Source organism: Sparus aurata, chromosome 16, assembly GCF_900880675.1.
Source record: "Sparus aurata chromosome 16, fSpaAur1.1, whole genome shotgun sequence".
In the NCBI taxonomy this organism is placed as follows: Eukaryota; Metazoa; Chordata; class Actinopteri; order Spariformes; family Sparidae; genus Sparus; species Sparus aurata.
This window is the reverse complement of record NC_044202.1, coordinates 9,594,543-9,614,259: the sequence shown is the minus strand read 5'-3', so window position 1 is coordinate 9,614,259 and position 19,717 is coordinate 9,594,543. Positions and strand designations below refer to the sequence as shown.

Sequence of the window (19,717 nt, the reverse complement as noted above, 5' to 3'; positions counted from 1 at the left end):
CCGCAGGGTCCTAAAGACTACCCTGCTCAGCACCGACACCGCGGTGTGCAGATAGTGTGGCAGGGGCACTGGGGCGAAGGTGGTCTGAAGCAGAGGCGGAAGCAGTTCTCAGGTCTTGCACTTGAGTTAAAGTAGCAAAATCGAAGTGTAGAAATACTCCGTTACAAGTGAAACAAATGCATTTGAGTGTTTCATTAAAGGATAAGTTCACCCAAAAATGAAAACTCACTCTTTATTTGCTCACCCGCATGCAGATGGAGAGTGCCATGATGTTTTTCTGTCCACAAAAAAATTCTTGTGCCTCAAAGCGACACAGAGTTGCAGCAATAACAGCTGAAGTGGATGGGGACTGGTTTTTAAAACAAGAAAAACAACAGAAAAAATGCATAAAATGTCTCCGTGCAGCTTGTCCAGAGTAATTCAAATCTCCACTTGCCCACTTCAGAGTGCTAGCCAATGCTTGTAGCTTAGCAGCAACAGTAAAAATAAAGAAAATAAATAAAAGGATGTAAACAACGACCTGGATCAGTCCAAATGAGCTGCATGGAGCCATCTTATGTTTTCTATACAGTTTTTTTTTTTTTTTTATGTCAGCAGAGGCGGTTAAACTACTTTTTATCAAACTTAACCTGCAAAGAAACTTGTCCAATAAATGTAGTGGAGTAGAATGAACAATATGTCAGAATCGGAAACTGATTTAAGTTAATAAACTTACGTACACATGCATGACGTGCATCTCTATGATATTCCAGTGACGAGTGGCATGAAACGCTGCAGATGTGCCCTTTGTTTTATTCTTATTGTTTACATTTTACATCAGTTTGGCAGTAGAGATATAGACAGGTAAAAATGGGGGTAATGCTTCGGAATCAGTATTCAAGCGTTTAAACATTAGTTTCCGTCTGTAGCACTTCCATGCCATACATTCTAACTAATGTTACACCCGAGACACACTCGAGTGGCCCAGGAGGCCCATAAGTCGCTCTCTAACCCCTCTTATGTGACCTTAGGGGCAAAAATAAATGCTAGAAACTAAACATTAGAAATGCCGTGTTCCTAAAAGTGACAAATCAAGCAGACATACGAGGGGCGTAAACTAAAGCAGGCAACAGCTTTCATGGTTCAAAATGATATCTGCATGGTCCTTATGTACACATGTTAACTCATTAACTCATTACAAATTAGATTTACTCAAATGAAAAAAAACAAAAAAAAACATTAATGAGCCCAGTTAGTCTGCGCAGCTTCAATCTCACACAACAAAGTAATGTTATCAAAATGTTGACAAAGTGAACAGGAACCTGAGGAGACTTCCTCATTTTTAATTTGCTGCTTTATGGGCCCCCTGGTGGCTGTGGGGCCCTAAGCAGCCATGTAATTAGCTGATGCCTCAGGCCAGCTTTGAGGCCTGCTCAAGTGAAACATGTGCTTCCTCTTGTTCTGACAATACTATACAGAATATTTACTGCTGGATTACAGTGTGAACTCTTAATCAAATGTCTCATTTTCGAAACATATACAAGTTTACTGGTTACATACTCAGTTTACATACTTTTGTGCAGGCATACGTTTGAGTGCTGTGTCATTCTTGTATGAAATTGCATTATTCTACATTTGTTACATCGTTATGTGCGATCTTTGGCTGCTATGACGCCTGAATTTTTCCTGGAAAGAAATTCAGACTTGTGAAACACAGGTGTAACTAATAACACATGTATCACTGTTTACTATCAACTGCATTAACATTCATTGCTCGAACTGAATCAGCATTGATGTTATCAGTTCTACCTGCGCTTTTCCTGCCATGACGAGTCAAAACATCTGCTTTAAGTTTTATTTATCTGATCCGTTTGGGGATGATAAAGAAACATGATTGCTCCGATGTTATCTAAAATGAGCATGAGCAACCCGGAAAGACTCAGGACTGTTCGTAAAATCAAAAAAATACGTCTGTCCTGTGTGTCAAGCAAGGAATTCTTGCATCCATTGTGTGTATGGACTTTGGCAGTTTGGGCTAGAGTTCAACTTGAACCTTATATTTGCATAACAGAAACTAAAAAGCAGCATGCATGAAGAGACAGACTGTACAGTCCATGTTCATCATGTCATCTGAGTACTCAAATATTGTATGTAAATACATATTTGTGGTACTTGAGCTTGATCTTTCCATGTTCTGATACTTTATACTTTTACTCAAGTACATTTTTGGAGGTAAATATTGTACTTTTACTCGGCTGCATTTATAGGATAGCTTTAGCAGTGTTGTATAAAGTACCCAGAGGTCATACTTCACGTAAAAATAAAGATATACTTTTGAAAATATTACTTCATTTTTAAAAGTGCGCCACCGTCTACCCACATATTGACATTGTACTATCAAAAATATTGTCACACATGCACAAACAAGCAGTACTGGATGTATAATTTGAAATAGATAATCAAACCAGCTATATCTCTGGGTGCCCTGCGCTGATTAGTCATGCAGCCTTGAATCTGTATATCAAAGCAGCTGTAGGAGTATGTAACTCCTCTGGTGCACATGCATCATACATTTGATCCTCCGAGCAGAAACTTTGTCTAGCGCCACATCTTCACCTCATTTCCTAGAAGAGTGCAGCCAGAGCAAGTTATCAAATCGCTTATCACTTTCAGCCCATTAACCCTGCAGCGGCCTGCCACGCTCATCCCATTCACGCCCACTAGACGGAGACAGCAGTGAGGTTGCCCAGATGCAGCTGGAGGCTCTCAGGGCAACTCCCTGTGTGAGGCAGTTTGAGTGCTTTTGAGGGGCAACGAAGGAGAGAGGAAATGTGTGTGCAGCGGGCGGATGTGGTTCACTGATCTGGAAGCAGCGGCGTCTCCTCTTTCTCATTGAGTCAGTGGTACTGAGTGGTTCACATGAGGACAGCAGGAGCGGCGAGATGCCACATGACCTACAGACGGGAGCAGTGCGCTGCCGGCTGTTTGCTCCCCGAAACCCACAGAGGAGGATGCTGATAAGGTCAAAGTGTTTCAACCTGATCTCACCTGGGTAGTTTTTTTTCGTCACCGTCTGAGCCTGAAGCTGCAGGGAAAAGGCCAGAGTTTGTAAATGAAGCAGGAGGGGGCATTTTCATGTGGCTGATCTGTTTGCCAACACATGAACAGGGGACAAGTCAGCCACAAAAGACACAGTTTGATTTAAGTGTTTTATCTACCTCAGTGTCCATGTGGAACCAAGGTCTGTAACTCAAAAGTGAGCACAACAACAAAGAAATACAGCTCATTCTAACCACCATGAGCTGAGGTCTGAATCAGAAATTGAGACAATGCCAGAAAATGATCACGAAAAGGTAGACAGGGGGGAATTATACCTCAGTGTTACTTTAACATACCACAAGGAACTTATTGAAACTCATCAGTCACAATTTAAAGATATAATATGAAGGAATTCTGCATTAAAATCCATCAGTGTTCAAACCCAGAGAAATCCTCAAGATTACCCAAGGTAACAGTATGTTTCATTCGCTTGGCTGTTGCTACTTCAAGGATTGGAAAAAACAACGGGGTCGACAAGCCTAAACTTGACACGAATTAAGTGTTATCACAAAATTTCTTCTGTAAACATTTGTGCCTGAGTCATATCAGATAGATTTTAATCAGTATGCGGGCTGTGCAAAGGTGTGTTCAACGCCAGCGAGCCGAGGCTTGGCTGCAGGATCATTTGTTTTTATTCCTGTTACTCACGCAGTGTTTATCTGTGCCAAAGAAGCCAGATTACGTTCCCATGAATTTGATAAAAGTTTTAACACATTTTTCTTTTCTGACAAAACCAGTGACATGAACTGGGAAAGGGTCTTGTACATCACTTTCCAACCCCAATAAATGATGTATGTGTTTGACTGAGGAACCTTTTAGTGAAGATGAATCCACAAAATACACACTCACAATCACGACATGACCCGTCGGAGCCGTATTTTAAATCTTTTTAATATATCTCACATTTGATTTATTTACAAAAGACAGTGGCTTTGTGACATAAAACTATGTTTTTGTAAAATCAACATGAGAAACAAATGTGTACCAGAAGCGTAACCGTACAGAACACATACATAGATAAATAACATCAGGGGAGCGCCGTCGTCGAGGTCGTCCTCTTTGTCTCTCTGCAAAACAATAAAAAGGGTCACGATGTACGCACCACCGTGTGACCGGCTGTGTTTTATTTGTGTCTACCCCGAGTTAGTTCTGACAGGGTATACAGTATTGCCTCCACATTGGCTAAAATGACATCAGTGACTGTCTATCAGTAAGATTTGGAATGTGTCTTTATAATCTACTAAATGCGAGTTTTTTTTTTCCAGCAGCAGAAAAAAAACATTGACCGTGAAACATCTCCAGGCATTCTGTGAATAAACTATGGGCAACAACAACATACTAATGCAGATATACTTTGATATATACCTGTAATTTTGTGTGACACACAATGTCTGCAAACAGTTTGGCACAAAATGTAAAGGCTGAGCATCAGTTTCCCCCAGAACACATTTATAATAAACAAATAAAAAAAACTTCTACAAAGTCACAGACATTAAAGGCTGATAGATCATCTTATCTGCAGAATGGTTACATTATACAGCACTTTACAGAACCGCTACAGGCACAAACTGAAAGAACGAAAACAAAGCTAACTTCTGACGTCAAATGCATGGCGAGATTGAAGGGGAAGACGATTTTTTTTTATTTATTTTTTTTTTACCTTTCTTTGCCTTTCAGCAATTTCTGGACCTTTTCCGCTAAAGCCAGTACTTGAAATGAATTTGTATATTTGGGTGCAATTGTGAGTATGCACGTGAATCTGAATTTTGACGAACTCATTACATTAACTATACTCCACTTATATTGTAAACCAGAATAATAAACAATGATGATAACACAGAGTGGAACAGAGAACTGAATGAAAACATCACGTGTAGAACGTTGATAACGGAGGAGCCTCTTTTTGTTATTTTTCTTGACACAGTGTCACAGGTTGTTGAAACTTTATACTTAGCTTTTAGGATAGGCTTACTGTACAAATGTCAGAAAAAAAAAAAAAAGAAAAAAAAGTTTTCATTCCCGTTCAGCTCGATTTTACCATTTACCATTACCAACTCGTTTTGAAAGCTTCACGTACAGCTCTACAACTCTTCCCGCTAAAAAGCAAACATTGCTCATTTTTCATTTGAGATGTACGGCTACCCTGAAGGACAAAGAAAAAACATTGAACCAGAAGACAAAAAAATGTAAAGGTAACTTCGACCTGATCTCCATCTGACTCAAGATAAACACCTACCTCTGTGACAGCTTTGCTTTTTCCGTGAAAGACACTAATTTCACACACAGACAAACTATATCCAACAACATGCTTCACCAAATAGCACTTCCGAAAAAACTTCTCTCCCTCTGATGATCCGCATTCTTTGCTCAGCGTTGTATCACTTGCTGTTGTTTTCCTCTGTATATCGAAGGAGTTTTATCCCAAAATTAGAAAAAGTGACCAATGGAATTAGAGTTTCAACACAGGCAAGTCAAATGACTTATTTGTGAATAACAGTGGATGTATATTTGAGAATGAAACCCTCCATTTTTAACCACTATTGAAGGTGCAATGTATAAGATACGGCCAGTATAACTAATACCACTAATGAAATGTGAAGAAATAGCAGTTTTGACATTGTGCCGAAGACGAGACTATGTATTGTGCCTGCAGAATTATCTACTGAGGTTAGCATGCTAACCAGCTAGCACCAGCTCGTTCTGTCTTGTGCCAATAGTCTGATAGTAAAGCCCACTGTAACTTAAACTTAATTTTCTGCTTGAGTGACTTTGCATTTTTACAACAATCACAAACTCTGGTTTAGTTGAAATAAATCCTAAATTCACTGCTCAAGGCGCTGCTTTTTATGCTCTTCGCACCTCTCTTGTCAACCACCCACTGTGTCTTAAGGCCATCCTCAGCACAGTACGCAAAGGAGGAAGTCTGGCAAAGTAATGCAAACAGCGACAAGTCTGCTTTCGAGGGCGATCACGGTTATGTGAAAGTCAACAGTGAGTTACTTTAAATTACTAACAAAGACAAGTTTCGTAACGTACATTATGTAGAGTTACGCACATCACGTAGGTACAATAGGAACTAAAGTTACATAAGCTACGGACTAAATTTAACCCAAACCGTGATGTTTCTTTCAACCCAACAAAGCAGTTTTCTTGGTCACCCAACGAAACTGTGGGTGTACAACGAATGTAGGTGCTTTCGCTAGTACACTGCAAAGATCATCGTCTTTTGGAAACGGTGATATATGTCATGTCAGTGGCAATCAACATACTCTGGTTTGAAGATGGCGGAGCCCTGGTCAGAGCCACTGTAGATCACCTTAGCACATGTTGACTTAAGCGCTGTTGGGTCCTGATCCGGCCGTGCTCACTGGGGGGGGGGGGCTGCTGAACCCAGTTCCTCTGCCCACAGTGTAATCACCTACAGTCCCTCTCTTACTGAGCTGACTAGCTAACAGCAGCCAGAGAAAGCTGAATCGCTACCTATTTGTTTGGAGTGATCCTGAACATGTGGCCCATTCTCACACATTGCACCTTTAACATGTGGCCAGCGTTGTCCAGCAGTGAAAAGACGTGACTACCATACAATCAAGAGTAGCTCTGCAGTCCCTGAGCACCTACCTTCATTGCGCATAAACATGATCAATATTCTTTTATCTTAACTAAATAAAGCTATCCAAGCATTTTCCTACTTGCTTACTACGACCGTACGTCCTTACATACTGTATAAGTGTTCATTTTGTAACTCACAACTAAAACTCAGTGCCTAGTTCAGTACTACATCCTGAGGTGCTTCCCTACACTTGAAACAATAAATACAGAGGCTACCAGCTAGTCAGGTGTGTTCAGCTAAGTTATCACAGGGAAGAGACCATTTTAGATTTAAGTAGCCCCTTGGTTTCCCTTAATTGCGCAGCCCTCTTATTTGCAAGGGTGGCTCACTGAGAGCACAGTAGCAGCAGTATAGTATGTGACTCGCTGAGTGTGTTTACGTGCACACGATATTCCGAATGCCGGCAATTATTCCTGGTTCCTTCTTTATGCTGCTTTAACAGACACGCTTGCACACATTTTGTGTCCTGAAATTGAACTAAAAGTAAAAACAAAAACAAAACAAAAAACCCTCATCGGTTTGGGACAGCCAGGAGAACGTTAGCTTAGCTTAGCATTAAGGCTGGAAACAGGTGCAAACAGCTAGCACGGCTCCGTCCAGAGGTAAAAATAAAATTAACCTACGTGCAACTGTGACGCAATATATCTTCTCAGTTTAATCAAATTGTGTTTTTTATAGGAGGGATTGTGTGCTTAGCTGTTTCTATTTCTCTTTCATGACTTCCTGTAGTCCCCGCTGGTGACCCTCCATCCTCACGGCCACACGGCAAGTCAGCTTTAACAAACTTCAGAATATGGATGTGCGCGTAAACACACTCGGCGTGAATTATGAGGCAGGACACTTTTGACACCCCAGCCGTCGTCATAAACCCCACAAAGAGCTGGCATAGCATGGTACAGTACCTAAAATCCAGACATGAGTGCAACTTCATGCAAAATTGATACAAAAAAAGAGGAAATAATAATACTAGCGCTAATCATACAAAAGCAATGACGGGGCGCATGTTGTGACAGGAGGTCACCTTCATGTCGGGGCGTTTCCCACGTTCGCGTGTGTTTTACAGTATTTTATATACAGAATGATCTGCTGCGATGGAACGGTCGGGGGAGAAAGCACAGCAAGCCATTCCTTAGCAGTCATGAGGGAAATCATCGGGTAATTACAGCAGTTTTTTTTGTTTACAGGACAACATACACACTCGCTAATTAGACACATCTTGCTACCTGCAAGGTGTGAAGAAACTTTTTTTTTTTCACATAGTGAAATCCTGTTTGATTACAGCATGCATTACTCTACGTGCTAATGCCAGGGGTCGTTGTTGTTGTTGTTGTGACTGATTCTTCCCAGTTGATGACTGTATGTCCTTACAGGGTGGGATGGTGTCTGTTCCTCAGTGCTTCGGTACTCTCACTGTGCCTGGAGACGCACACAGAAGATCAAATTTAGTCTGAATTCATTCGTAAAATTTTTTTTTAAAAGTGACTCTCTGGCTGTGTGCTTTGACGCCTTCCTACTTTGGATGGAGGGCTGAGGCAGAATCTCATTATAATGACCCAAACAGGAACTTTACTGGCTGATAAAGGAGTCATGCAAATGTTTAGCTGCGGCTCCCAATCCAACAAATGAAGAAACGACTGTGTCATTATTAGCACCACCCGTTTATCCAGTCACATAAAATAAATGCACTTCAGGCAACTTGTTTTCTATAAATAAAATAATAAACCGAAGCCTAGAAATTCAATAATTTAATTTCATCCCATTGTTTTCGAGATCATGAGTTAAATAGCCACTCATCTCAGGATCTGAGAGTCATGTGACATTGGGTTAATTGTCTCATCATACAAAACAGCTTGTAACGTGGACATATTGAGATCATTTTGTTTAGCTGTTTTGTAAGATGAGATAATAAACCCGTTATCACGACCTTCTTAAAATCTCAAAATAACAGGATGAGTTACTTGCGATGCTGAGGTAATAGAATGAAATACATTTAGCAAAACCACAGCTGTTTTCGGCTTTGCATACTAAGTAAAACATTTGCATCCTGTTTTCGGAGGCAGGTATACTCTATAGGTTATGACTGGCTTTGCAAGATTAAAGCCAGAAACTAGTAAGACCTACCTCTGTCCCCGCCGTTCCTCATGTTGGTCTCCTCTTCGTCTGCCCCGTCATCCACTTAAAAAATAAAACCAGTGACAATGTTTTTGGTGACTATGTGTAGGCTCAAATACAGAGATGTAAACATCAGAATCAGGAGTGAGAATGACAAAAGTGCAGAGAAAGATATTTGGTGTAGAGAACACAGTGACATATAGGATACCTTAAAGGGGAATTCTGGTATTTTTACACCTCGGGTCCTATATTTACATGTTTTGTAACAATTACAGAAAGATCCTTTCCGTAACCAGAAAGTCTCACTCAAGGAGAAGTCTCGTCCTGAAATTGGACATCCTGCAACAACTTGCCTCTCACAAGACTTCAGGTTGGGACTTCTCCTTTAGCAATGTTGTTACCTCACAAAAAGGTCTACCTCCGTAGGAACTGTTTCTGTAATACTGTCAGACACGGAATAAGAACCTCAACCTGTCAGTGGCAAAAACAGCTTTGACAGTCATTGTTGCCTCAAAGGATTTCAATGCAGCCATTTCAGCCATTCCAGCCATGTCGCTGCTGCGTCGCTGAGGCGATCTGCTGGAGCGATCCCAAAACTTTTGGCAAGTGTAAATCAAAGGGCCCTGTCTTCAAAAATACCAGAATTCCCCTTTAATAAATAACCCAGGAAGCAAAACAGTCATAAAAACGGAACATTATCCAGATGCTAAAACAGATTGAAACATGTGGTTTCAACTAACCTGAGTGGAGCTCTTTCACCAGCGATGACATTGTGTTTGTTATTGAGTCAGCAGCAACTAATAGATCATTCCGTAGATTTCTAGGTACACCTATAAAACAAGAGACATTCACTGTACACATTAAAATGACAAAACACAATTTCTAGTCTTGCAGCTGCAATCACGTCAAACTGTATAAAGGAAAAGGCAGCCTAGAATCACTTTATCATCACAGGAAGTGATCACTAAAACGTCTTTGTTTCAGGCGCACTCTCACCCTGAGCAAAAGCCTCAAGCACGTCCCCTCCCACCCCTGCCAGGCAGTCCTGCGGCGTGTGGGTCGGGGTGGACCCAGCCGAGGTGGAGCGTATGGGCATGGGCATGGAGCAGCCTGCACCGTGACTGGGGGAAGAATGAGGGGAGCCTCCAGACTGGGACTGCAACACAAAACCACCCATTATAGTTACAGTAGAGAGAGTTTAACATACAGATGGAAAATCATAATTTTTTCTTAGCTTAGCTGAGGCTGAAAACGGCTAGCCAGACTCTGTTCAGAGGAACCGCAACAGATGGATGGATCAAATACAGAGATATAACATGAACATTTGTGAGCTCTGGAGGTGCGTCTGTTGAGTTTGTCACCTTTGGACAGAGCCAGGCTAGCTGTTACCAGTGTTAATGCTAAGCTAAGCAAACTGACTGCAGGGGGCAGCTTTATATTTGCTGTGCAGACATGAGAGTAGTATTGATCTTTTCATCTAATTCTAGAAAAGAATGCATATTTCCCAAAATGTCTCACTTTCCCTTCAAACTCAAGTCTAGTTATTCCATAACACATACAGCAATGCATCTAATTGTATTATTTATTACGTCTTCTGCACAGTGTTAGCACAAAAGGACTAGTTGACCAATTACCAGGGATCTTTTTGGTGTTAGCAAAAAACTTAGTATCTTTGGTTATTTTCATGACATACTGGATATTCATCCATGTGCACGCCTTTTTGTGAATCTGGGCTTCTGATAGAGAGAGCGGAAAAAAAACAACCCTCAGTCTAATTAATCTCCACATCAACAAAGCCAGTTCTGGAACATTTCAGTGGAAGATGTCTTATTGCAATCACAGACTGCAGCTTTGGGGATGCGATTTGGCCTTTTTTTTTGCTAAAGATGGCTTTTATTAAAACAAACACAGACACAGATGTGACCAAAAGAACTTAATCCTTACAGGGGACAACAAACAATAAACAGGGCAGGAAAAAAAACCTCCTGGAAATCCTAAACTGGCTGGCTGGCTGTACTCCGCAGTCTCTGTAGTGCACCTTTACTGCATCGAGCGGGTAATGAGAACCATGTGAGGGGTGAGCGACTGGGGCCTGCGCTGATACGAGAGATATATCTCGCAGAGAAAGGATCGCTGTGTGTCTCTGGGACTGGTGCAGGCCCAGGTCGATGGCTCGCAGCCAGGCAGCAGATGGCCAGACAGACTGCAGTCACATTAGACGGGAGGTTGTTAGCGCCGATGAAAGGAACAGGTCCTTGACATTTGGGCTAAGAAAAACACAGTTCCCTCAACTTGTTTGGACCGAGGACCTGAGAAAACTTTAAAAGTTTGTGTCGCAGTCTGTAGATTTGGCTCTCTCTTGGCACAAGCAAGGAATCGGCAGAGTGGGACTAGATTAGGGTAACCCAGTTAAACAGCCTAATCCTATTATGGTCCTAACATCCTTCTTAAATCTGTTATAAAAACTTCCTTCGATCACATCTGCGATTGGAGTAGCATTAAACTAAGTGCTGTGACTAGAGCCTTTACAAACTGAATTAAGGGGCAACTTACAGCCTGCTTCTGCTCCTCATCCTATCAGCCAGCAAAGGTAAGCAGTGAGAGAGAGCAAGAAGAGTGAGAGCAACAGAATTAAAGCGGCGAAGGAGGGAAGTAGAAGAAGAAGAAGAAGGAGAAGAAAGGGATTCCTGCATGCACCATATGGCACATTAACATAACTTAAGAACACTGCAGGAATGTCTCGGAACTAAAGAATCAAACGTGCCGACATCTCACTTCATCAAACATGCAAACAAGACTTTAAAACGGAATCACGTCTACTTGATTAGCACTGACAAATGCCAAAGAAGAACTTAGGACAAAGGACAATTAATTCAGAACGGTATCACGCTTATAATCGTCTAGGAACAGGCGGTCGGTCTACCTTCAGCAGCCTCATGAGTCCCTCCAGCTGCACCATCAGCTCCCGTCTGCTCTCCTGCAGGGCCGACATGCGCCTCTCCAGCTCGTCCTTCCTGTGTCTGCAGCAGAAGAAAAATCAAGTTCTTTACATGTAACTGTCATAATCCACACTTGGCGCATACAAACGAAATATTGTCCTCCACGGCAACAACATTCAGCAGACGAGTCGATAACTAAAGCAGGAGTTCACATGAAACAAACTTCTGTAATTTTACAAAGCAGTTACAGTTTCGGGAATCATGACTGAAAACGATTTCACACATACATGTATTTAATGTAGATTATCTCCCTGATGCCTGTAGAGACGTGTGTGAAGGGGCTACGCTTTCATTTATGAAGAAGATCCATTAATATACGGATCAGTTGCAGACAAATAGATGCTGCGTGTTGGATGTATTTAGAGTCATATGGCATTTGGGTATTACTTTATAATAACCATCATTACAAAATGGTAAATGTAAAGCTAATTAAAGGTGCACTGTGCGACTTTTTTAAAGGCCTATAAATAGACAGCGCTCTTGACACAAAGAATAGCAGTTTACATGAGTTGAATCAAATGTTATATTTATCAATTAAGCAATTTTTTGTTGTAAAGTTGCAACTGATGTTTATAATGCTTTGTTAATGATTATTGTGTTGTTTATCTATACATTATTTGGATGACTATTATAAAGTTGCAAATGATTATGTTAACAATTGCTTAATAAATGGTTTACTAGGCCTTTAATTGTTTGTTGACAGTGAAATAACTGTTGAATAAAGATAATTAACTATAAATTTACCATTTGTATTAAGCTGTTGTTGTTACTGTCTAGTATAATTATATTTCTGTTTTCATGATTAATCTACCATCGGTTCACTGATTAAGTAAGATTTACTTCACACCTGGTATTTCTGATACAATATCTGCCGCACAAGATGATTGTATTAAGGTCCTAATGTGTTTAATTTTCTGCAAAATCCATCCCACAAATGAATCCTTTAGATTTTTCCCCCTGTCCCTTCACCAGTCTTTAATTTTACAGTTACCACTTACTCTGTTTTTAAGGATAACTACAGTACTGCAGCATAACAACTGGCTTTTTTTATGCTCCACATTTAATACTTAGACTTAAACATAAAAACTCTGATTTGCTGTAGTGCACCTGAAACCAAGACATCTCTATGAACAGAAATGATGAGCTGGACTGCTGACAGCTTCCGGAGACGTGTACAGTTGATTAGCTATTCATTTATTGTGACTGTTAATCATCTTATCTGTGTGAGGCCGCGTTTCTCGGTGCATACCAAACACGATCTCAGCAGCATCGCTCACTCCGCAGCTATGGTGTATTTACTGACATGGCTTGGAAAATTTGAATTTAGAAACCTGTGGTTAGTGCAAATATCTGCCCAGCTCCTGTCAGGTTCTGGCTTATCATCATCCTCTGGTGTTCACAATGTGTAACTGCATTGTCAAAAAATAAACTAGCAATCGTCAGTCTGTTTGGATTTATCCTCTCAAAACCTCCCAAACCTCTGCAGACTGTAAACACCTCCGCTCTGCTGTGTGTCCCCGGGCTGAATAAAGGCAATATCAGAGCCGTCCAGCCTGGCTTCCAAACACAGTGCACAGCCTGCCATGAGATAATTACCACTTGATAATATCCTGGTCTAAAAACCTGAATCACAAACAGGCTCGGTGAGCCAAAAAATGCTTCTAGACATGTTGGAATTAAACTGGGAGAAATAAGCGGTGGAGTGAATGCATCCTCAAGTAATGAAAGCTCATTATCTTACAATTTAATTACTATGTTTAAAAAACAAACAAACAAACATGTAATTACAGATTCCTGTACATACAACAATCCTCCAAGAACAACTGTGCTGTGGATTAAACTCCGAAATTCAAATCTTCCACTTTAACTGCAGCCAATAATTCATGTCATAAAACATTATTCGAATATCAAATTTAAATCTCTGTCACGGCTGATGACCATAAACTCTGCTGCTGACGCATTATTCAGGCCAGACTTTGATAAACAGGGAGTAATTCGGGGCAACAAGTGCGGTAACGCCTCTCTTCCAAGAACTGAACCCATGGGGTCCCAGCATCCTGCCAGCATGACAGATTCTCCCACCTCTGCTGGTGGAGCTAATTCAAAAGCATCCCCCTGAATTAGCGAGGCATTATTTCTACTTGAAGAATGAGTCTAGTCTTCATAAATACAGCAGCCCTGAAGGGATTTTACTACTTGGGCTCCTTAATATATGGCTCTTTGTTCCTGCTGTCGGGAAGAAGATGTTCTTGTGGTGGTGGTGTTGGTGGTGTTGGTGGTGGTGTTGAGGAGGGACGCTACCTGAGGAGCCGCAGTTCGGTCAGAAGTGTGGGGTTCTGCTGGGCTTTCTCCGGGGTCGGCTGAGAGGCCTGCTCGTGCTCCAAACGCAGCCGCTGGATCTCCTGCAGGATCTCCCTTAAATAGGTGAGTCGGTAAATCAGTTATCTCGACAGCAGCGGTGCAGGAAATACTTGTAATTCTTCCCTTAAACTGACAATAAACAACTTGTTTTGCTTTAATGTATTCTGCAGTAACTGCACGATGTGATGCCTGTAGAGGAACAACACCATCCGCATACATCGGTTTCCTCGCTTTCACTACGCTATTCAGTCTGCGATTGGGCTCGTGTTTTCCTCGTGTCGGCTCACAGTACAAAGGAAGCGGCAGAGGAAGGAACAGGAGGTGTTTTCTCTGGTTGCTATCCCCAGGTGGAACAACTAGAATAACTGAAACCTCTCCGCTGTAAAAAGGAAAAGAAACCCCCCGCTGATGGATTTCTTTGTGTCAAATTCCACTCCCCAGTTGATGATGTGTTTCCACTTACCGCCGGGACACGAGGCGGTTCAAAACCGGTGTTCTTTTCTACTAGATCAGGAAGTAACACAACCTGCCATCTTATCAGTAGAAGAAAGTGTATCGCTCGGCCTCTTTTTTTCATCGCACTGAGATCAGAGTTTTGATGTCAAACTGGGATTCTTATAGTTGATCTTTGTTTTAGACGGTAGCCAAACTGCTAGCAGTAGCCGTGTTGCTAATGGCGCCTCTAAGTAATAATAGGAAATCCCCACGATGAGTTTGTTCTCCACTCATTATCTGAGTTATTAGAGTAGATAATCTGAAAAGTGGTTCCTAATTTTGCAAACGTAGTAGAGATCGTCTACAGTAAAAAAAATTCCAAGCAGTCCTGCAATATCATTTTGTTGGAAAATGTCCCCAAAATCAAGCTGACTGTTATCCCTGTAAATTCAGAAGGATTTGGATCGGCTGTCAGTGTTTCTGCCGTTTCTCTCGGTCGCTCTGGAAGCGATCCCACTGATGTCGTTCGCCACTGTCGTTGTCGTTATAGCTGTTGTGTAGACTCTGCCATCCTCTTGTGATAACAGAACTGTTTTGTTTTTTTTAAATGATCTATTTTTAGTCATTGTTATAATCAGCGTTCTTGATGCTGACAGCCCTCTACTCTCAGCACAGATGCCTAGTCATTGGTAATCTAAGATGTCGGGTAGCAGAAGAAGAAAGGTAGCGGGCTAGAGTCATACTCAAGACAAGTAATGTTACCTAAACAGATATGAATCCTATGTATAACTGATGTTTAAATGATAATCCGTACCTGTTTTTGTTCTCCAGCTCGGCAATCAGCTGCCTCTGTTGTTTATTGGCGTCAAAGTTGAAACCCAGGTCTGATGGAGGACACTGTTGCTGAAAAACAAGTCATCACGGAAACGGCATTAACGACGACGTGAGAGCAAAAGTCAAACAACAGCAGCTACCTTCTGACCGCAGTGGGCAGTAATGACTTTCTGCTGGAGACTTCTTATGTTTCTGCATAAACAGGAGCCTTCTCAGCTCACCGCAGCTTTCCTTTATGCCTCCATGTTGAGAGGCAGACTGCAAAGTACAAATCCAAACGAACATAACTTCAAATGGACGTTTTTAGTCAGCTGAATATTTCTTTTCTGTCTTTTTTGCTGGGTTGAAGTTGGCAGGGTTAAGATAGAAGAAGGTGATTTAGCAGCATTTGAATCAGAATCCTTTAAACATCTGTTTGTATATGGATAACTGTGCCCGCTCCACCAATTACGATACCCGTAGAACAGAAAATAAGAAGTGCAATGCAATTCAACCAGGTGCGTTTCATCGGCGAGCTTCTCCAACGGCATCAAAACAGCTGTCATTATGCACGATTGTTACGCACGGCTGTGGCTATTTATAGCACCCGTGCATGAACCTGTGAACCATCATTGCGGTATTATCTCTTCATCATCATGAAAATGTCAGAAGGATGATCAATGATTAATCTAAAGAGTTCATATTGAAACAGACTAAGTCATTCACAATTCAGGATCAAATGAAAAGAAAATGAACAGGGGAATAAGTTCAAATGAAAGGAGACCTATAATGCTTTTTTTATTCTTTCCTTTCCATCAGTGTCTTATCTCGGTTCTTGCGCATGTAAATGGTCTGGCGAAGCCCAAAGTCCGCACCAATGGAAGCTTCACAGAAAACACTGCTCCTGAAAACGCCTCCTCAGTAGTCCCGCCTCTAATTCCGTGACTTTGTGACATTACACTACAGCACGGAGTCGCAAATTTGCTCAACTTTTGCCCAGCGGCTGGGCTCAGGTGTGTATGAGCTGACCAATCAGAGCAGAGTGGGCACTGAGGAGGGGGTGACTTAAAAGACGAGAGCTAAAACAGACACAGGGGCGAATACAGAGCTGCAGCACCGTACAATATGAGGAAACGGATGTGTTCTTTGAAGATTAAAGCGTGTGAAACTATTCTAGTAGTAACCCAAAATAAATGAAAATGAAAATTTGCATAATTTGTCTCCTTGAAGTTTATAAATGGGCCTCCGAGTGACATTTTACTGAACGCAGAATAACACAGTCAGTCTCTCACCAATGTTACGTCTCTCACCTCATATGTTATGTGCACCTCATAATGTAGCACACATCTATCTCTAGACAACATGTGTATAAGTGATGTGAAGTTCGTCCGTTATATATACTATTTAATTGTGTGAAAATGTGCAGTGTTTTTTGTGCACACACATTGTTTATACATCTGGCCTCAGGACTGAAATCTTAAGTGTAACTACTTAAAAGCTGTAAAACGGCTATAAAATAAATGCTTATCCCTCCCTTTTCTTTATTTGTCTTATTAAAAACAAAGTTGTTGTTTTTTTTGCTTGGGTGTGCACAGTCTGAGTTGTAAATGCAAGTGGTCTTCACACCGCAGCTTCGGCATTAAAGTCCTCCAGCCTCGGCGAAGCGCCTAGCAATTACTTGTCAGAGCATTAAATGTGAAATGCAGGTTGACTAAAGCCCACCACGGGACGTCGGGCGAGACACTCACTGTGGAGTTGCCCGCCTCGGCTGCCAGGCGGGCAGCGTAGCGAGCGATGAGGCGGTGCTCTTCATCTAGCCGGCTGGGACTCTCCAAGACACTGCCCAAAGTCAGATACAGAGGGAAAAAAAACATCACACACACATCATACACATGTGAAGAGCTCTTATGTAAGTAAAGTCTGCACAGTCAAGAATGATTATGTAAAAACTTCATAACTGGTGTGACCTTCGTGTATGACACTTGGCTTCGACTCCACTGTTGATAGACAGTCTGAGATAATTAGCCGTAACAATGAATTGAGATGAATAACCGAAAATGCAGCTTGCCAAATGCATTTGCAACTCTGCCAACGCCTGTTTGAGTCATTTCATCACCGACTGCAAATGTCAAATAAGGCATGAGACTTTAAATGATCATGGGTGTGGCATATGGCGTGGACAGATGACGGGACATATGCCGTCCCTTCTCGGGCAGGCGGTTCCGCAGTGAAGAGTGAAGGAGAGCTGAAATGGTGCCGGACGCTATCCGACTGGAGGAGCGAGCGATGATTAAGACCATTAAACCCAATCTGGCTTCCAAACTCTGCTGCATCAACAAGCACGGCCCCCGCAGCTTTGACTACCCGGGGACCAAAACACACTGCGAAACCGGCCTTTTTTTAACGACGTTCGTGTTAAAATCTTATCTTTCTCGAGGCTGATAAAAAAAAAAAAAAAAAAAAGTTGTCAGCGTGATGATTTAATTCGAGCTGCTACCTCGCTTGTGTTGAGGGGTTTCTTTGCCAAGCGATGATATCATAAAATACTCGCCGCGGCTCGTTCCAAGATTGTGTCAAAATACATTCAGCGGGTCTGCACTGGAAAAGGCCACTCCACAAACATGTCAAAGCACTTGTTCTGTGTAAAATGTTGTTTTTTGTGTTGTTGTTTAAAGTTTACAGTCTCATTCCAAGTGCCAGCGTACAGAGCGAGCCTGAGTTTCTTGTAAGATTAAAGTAATACATTAATGCAAGTCAGGGAGCTGCACGGGTTGTCTCAGGGAAGGCTGTGACCCTACAAGGTCTTTCGGAGCTGCACCGCATGTCTGGATCTCCTGGTTATCAGTAAGGAAGCTGCTCCTGACTCCCCCGCTTCATCAGAGAGCTTCCTGGCTCCACCTGACGGTCCGTGCCACATTTTGGACAAAGATGCATGAACCGCCTTCAAGCGCCCCTGAACTGGCATCTTTCCCGGGCTTCTTTCATTTCAACCACGCATTTGAAGATACCGGCATGTTTTATTCAGACACAGTATCTCAAAGAGCGGCGCTCGTCCTATTTTCGTTAGAAAGGTGGAGATTCTGAAAAAACTTTGTGTTCTGAGGCCAGAGAGTCAAATTAGTGGAGTTGCAAGAGGAAAAGGCTGCCAAACTAGGGACAGCAGTTTGAGACATCACTTGATGTTTTAAAGTTGACTTTGGGACAATTTTATTTTAACTGTGTTTGTAGCCACGACACTAGAAATTAGAAGACACATTGAGCCTTGTTAGTGGAGACCAATACAGGTATTTTAAGCCCAAACATTATCTTTTCCTAACACTCAGCAAGTTTTTTTTTTGGCTTAACCTAACCAGAAGTGAACCTTATTTACAAGTGGGGGACAGATAATTAAGAATTTGTCACAAACAGTGTTTCACAAAGTTAATACGCTTCACCCTAACTAGACAACTTATAAAAGCTGTGACTTTTTAATGGAGCCTGGGGCTGATTTGCTGCCACCTCAAAATTACCGATGCGCAGGTTTTTCCTCTGGAGAACAGAGATCTGCTCTCCACAAAGAAAACAAAAGCACATCAAAAACACTGGGTGTATACGCAAAGGCAAGATCGGATTGTAATACCAGGTGTAAATGGGAAGAAAAGCTAATCTTTCTGCAATATTATCTTTAGCTCTACTGTTAATTCTCCATTTCAATCCTCTTCTAAGTCCTTTAACTTATCTCCTATAATAATTCAGATATTCCACTAGTTAGGAATGCAGAGGTCTGATTCGACGGATCAGCATCAGCAGTGATAATGACCTCATTAACTGTATTTGACATGGGCCGTGATGTGACTGATCCACATTAAACAGACTCTCTTTTATATAATTCAGTGTTCCCGCTATTAGTTACCCTCATCCAGTCACGGCGGAGTGCTGACTCATGTTTTAGTGCCACGGTAATCCCTGGCCTTATGTTACCTTTCATACAAATTACCTTAATGAGCTCCACACAGAAATTAAAAATGCGTTGAGAGAGAGAGAGAAAGCACTGATACGGGATCATGATCGGCAGTGACAGACACCCAGAACCAGCGTCAGCATCTCACACATTTAATATTTAAAGCGTAATTAAACTAGATTCTGATTAAAAAATGAAAGCCTTATGATCCGATGTTATTCATGACTTGTGAATGTTGTTTCTTCGGGCTTTTAATACGCCGTTTCTCGTGTTTTACTGACTGTATTCGATTTTGCACTCAGGTTGTCTTAAATAAGAGATCATGATCTCAATGAGCCGGCTGCTTAGATAAAGTTCTCACATCAAGTT

At 41.7% G+C, this 19,717-nt stretch overlaps 1 protein-coding gene across 5 annotated transcripts in view; it reads right to left on the bottom strand.

The window, feature by feature from the left end:
• Nucleotides 1-3,951: 3,951 nt before the first annotated feature.
• Nucleotides 3,952-19,717, bottom strand: part of dtnbb (dystrobrevin, beta b) — a 36,403-nt gene continuing 20,637 nt past the window's right edge. For 3 of the 5 annotated variants that reach the window (XM_030443898.1, XM_030443899.1, XM_030443901.1), the window contains 9 exons: nucleotides 17,157-17,247; nucleotides 15,410-15,498; nucleotides 14,101-14,214; nucleotides 11,724-11,820; nucleotides 11,354-11,374; nucleotides 9,797-9,956; nucleotides 9,541-9,630; nucleotides 8,810-8,863; nucleotides 3,952-8,104 (listed from right to left, as the gene is read on the bottom strand). In XM_030443898.1, the coding sequence (XP_030299758.1) occupies nucleotides 8,079-8,104; nucleotides 8,810-8,863; nucleotides 9,541-9,630; nucleotides 9,797-9,956; nucleotides 11,354-11,374; nucleotides 11,724-11,820; nucleotides 14,101-14,214; nucleotides 15,410-15,498; nucleotides 17,157-17,247 (742 nt within the window). In that variant the 3' untranslated portion in view covers nucleotides 3,952-8,078. The remainder of the gene's footprint in view (nucleotides 8,105-8,809; nucleotides 8,864-9,540; nucleotides 9,631-9,796; nucleotides 9,957-11,353; nucleotides 11,375-11,723; nucleotides 11,821-14,100; nucleotides 14,215-15,409; nucleotides 15,499-17,156; nucleotides 17,248-19,717) is intronic. The other 2 variants (XM_030443900.1, XM_030443902.1) reach the window with 1 other exon arrangement.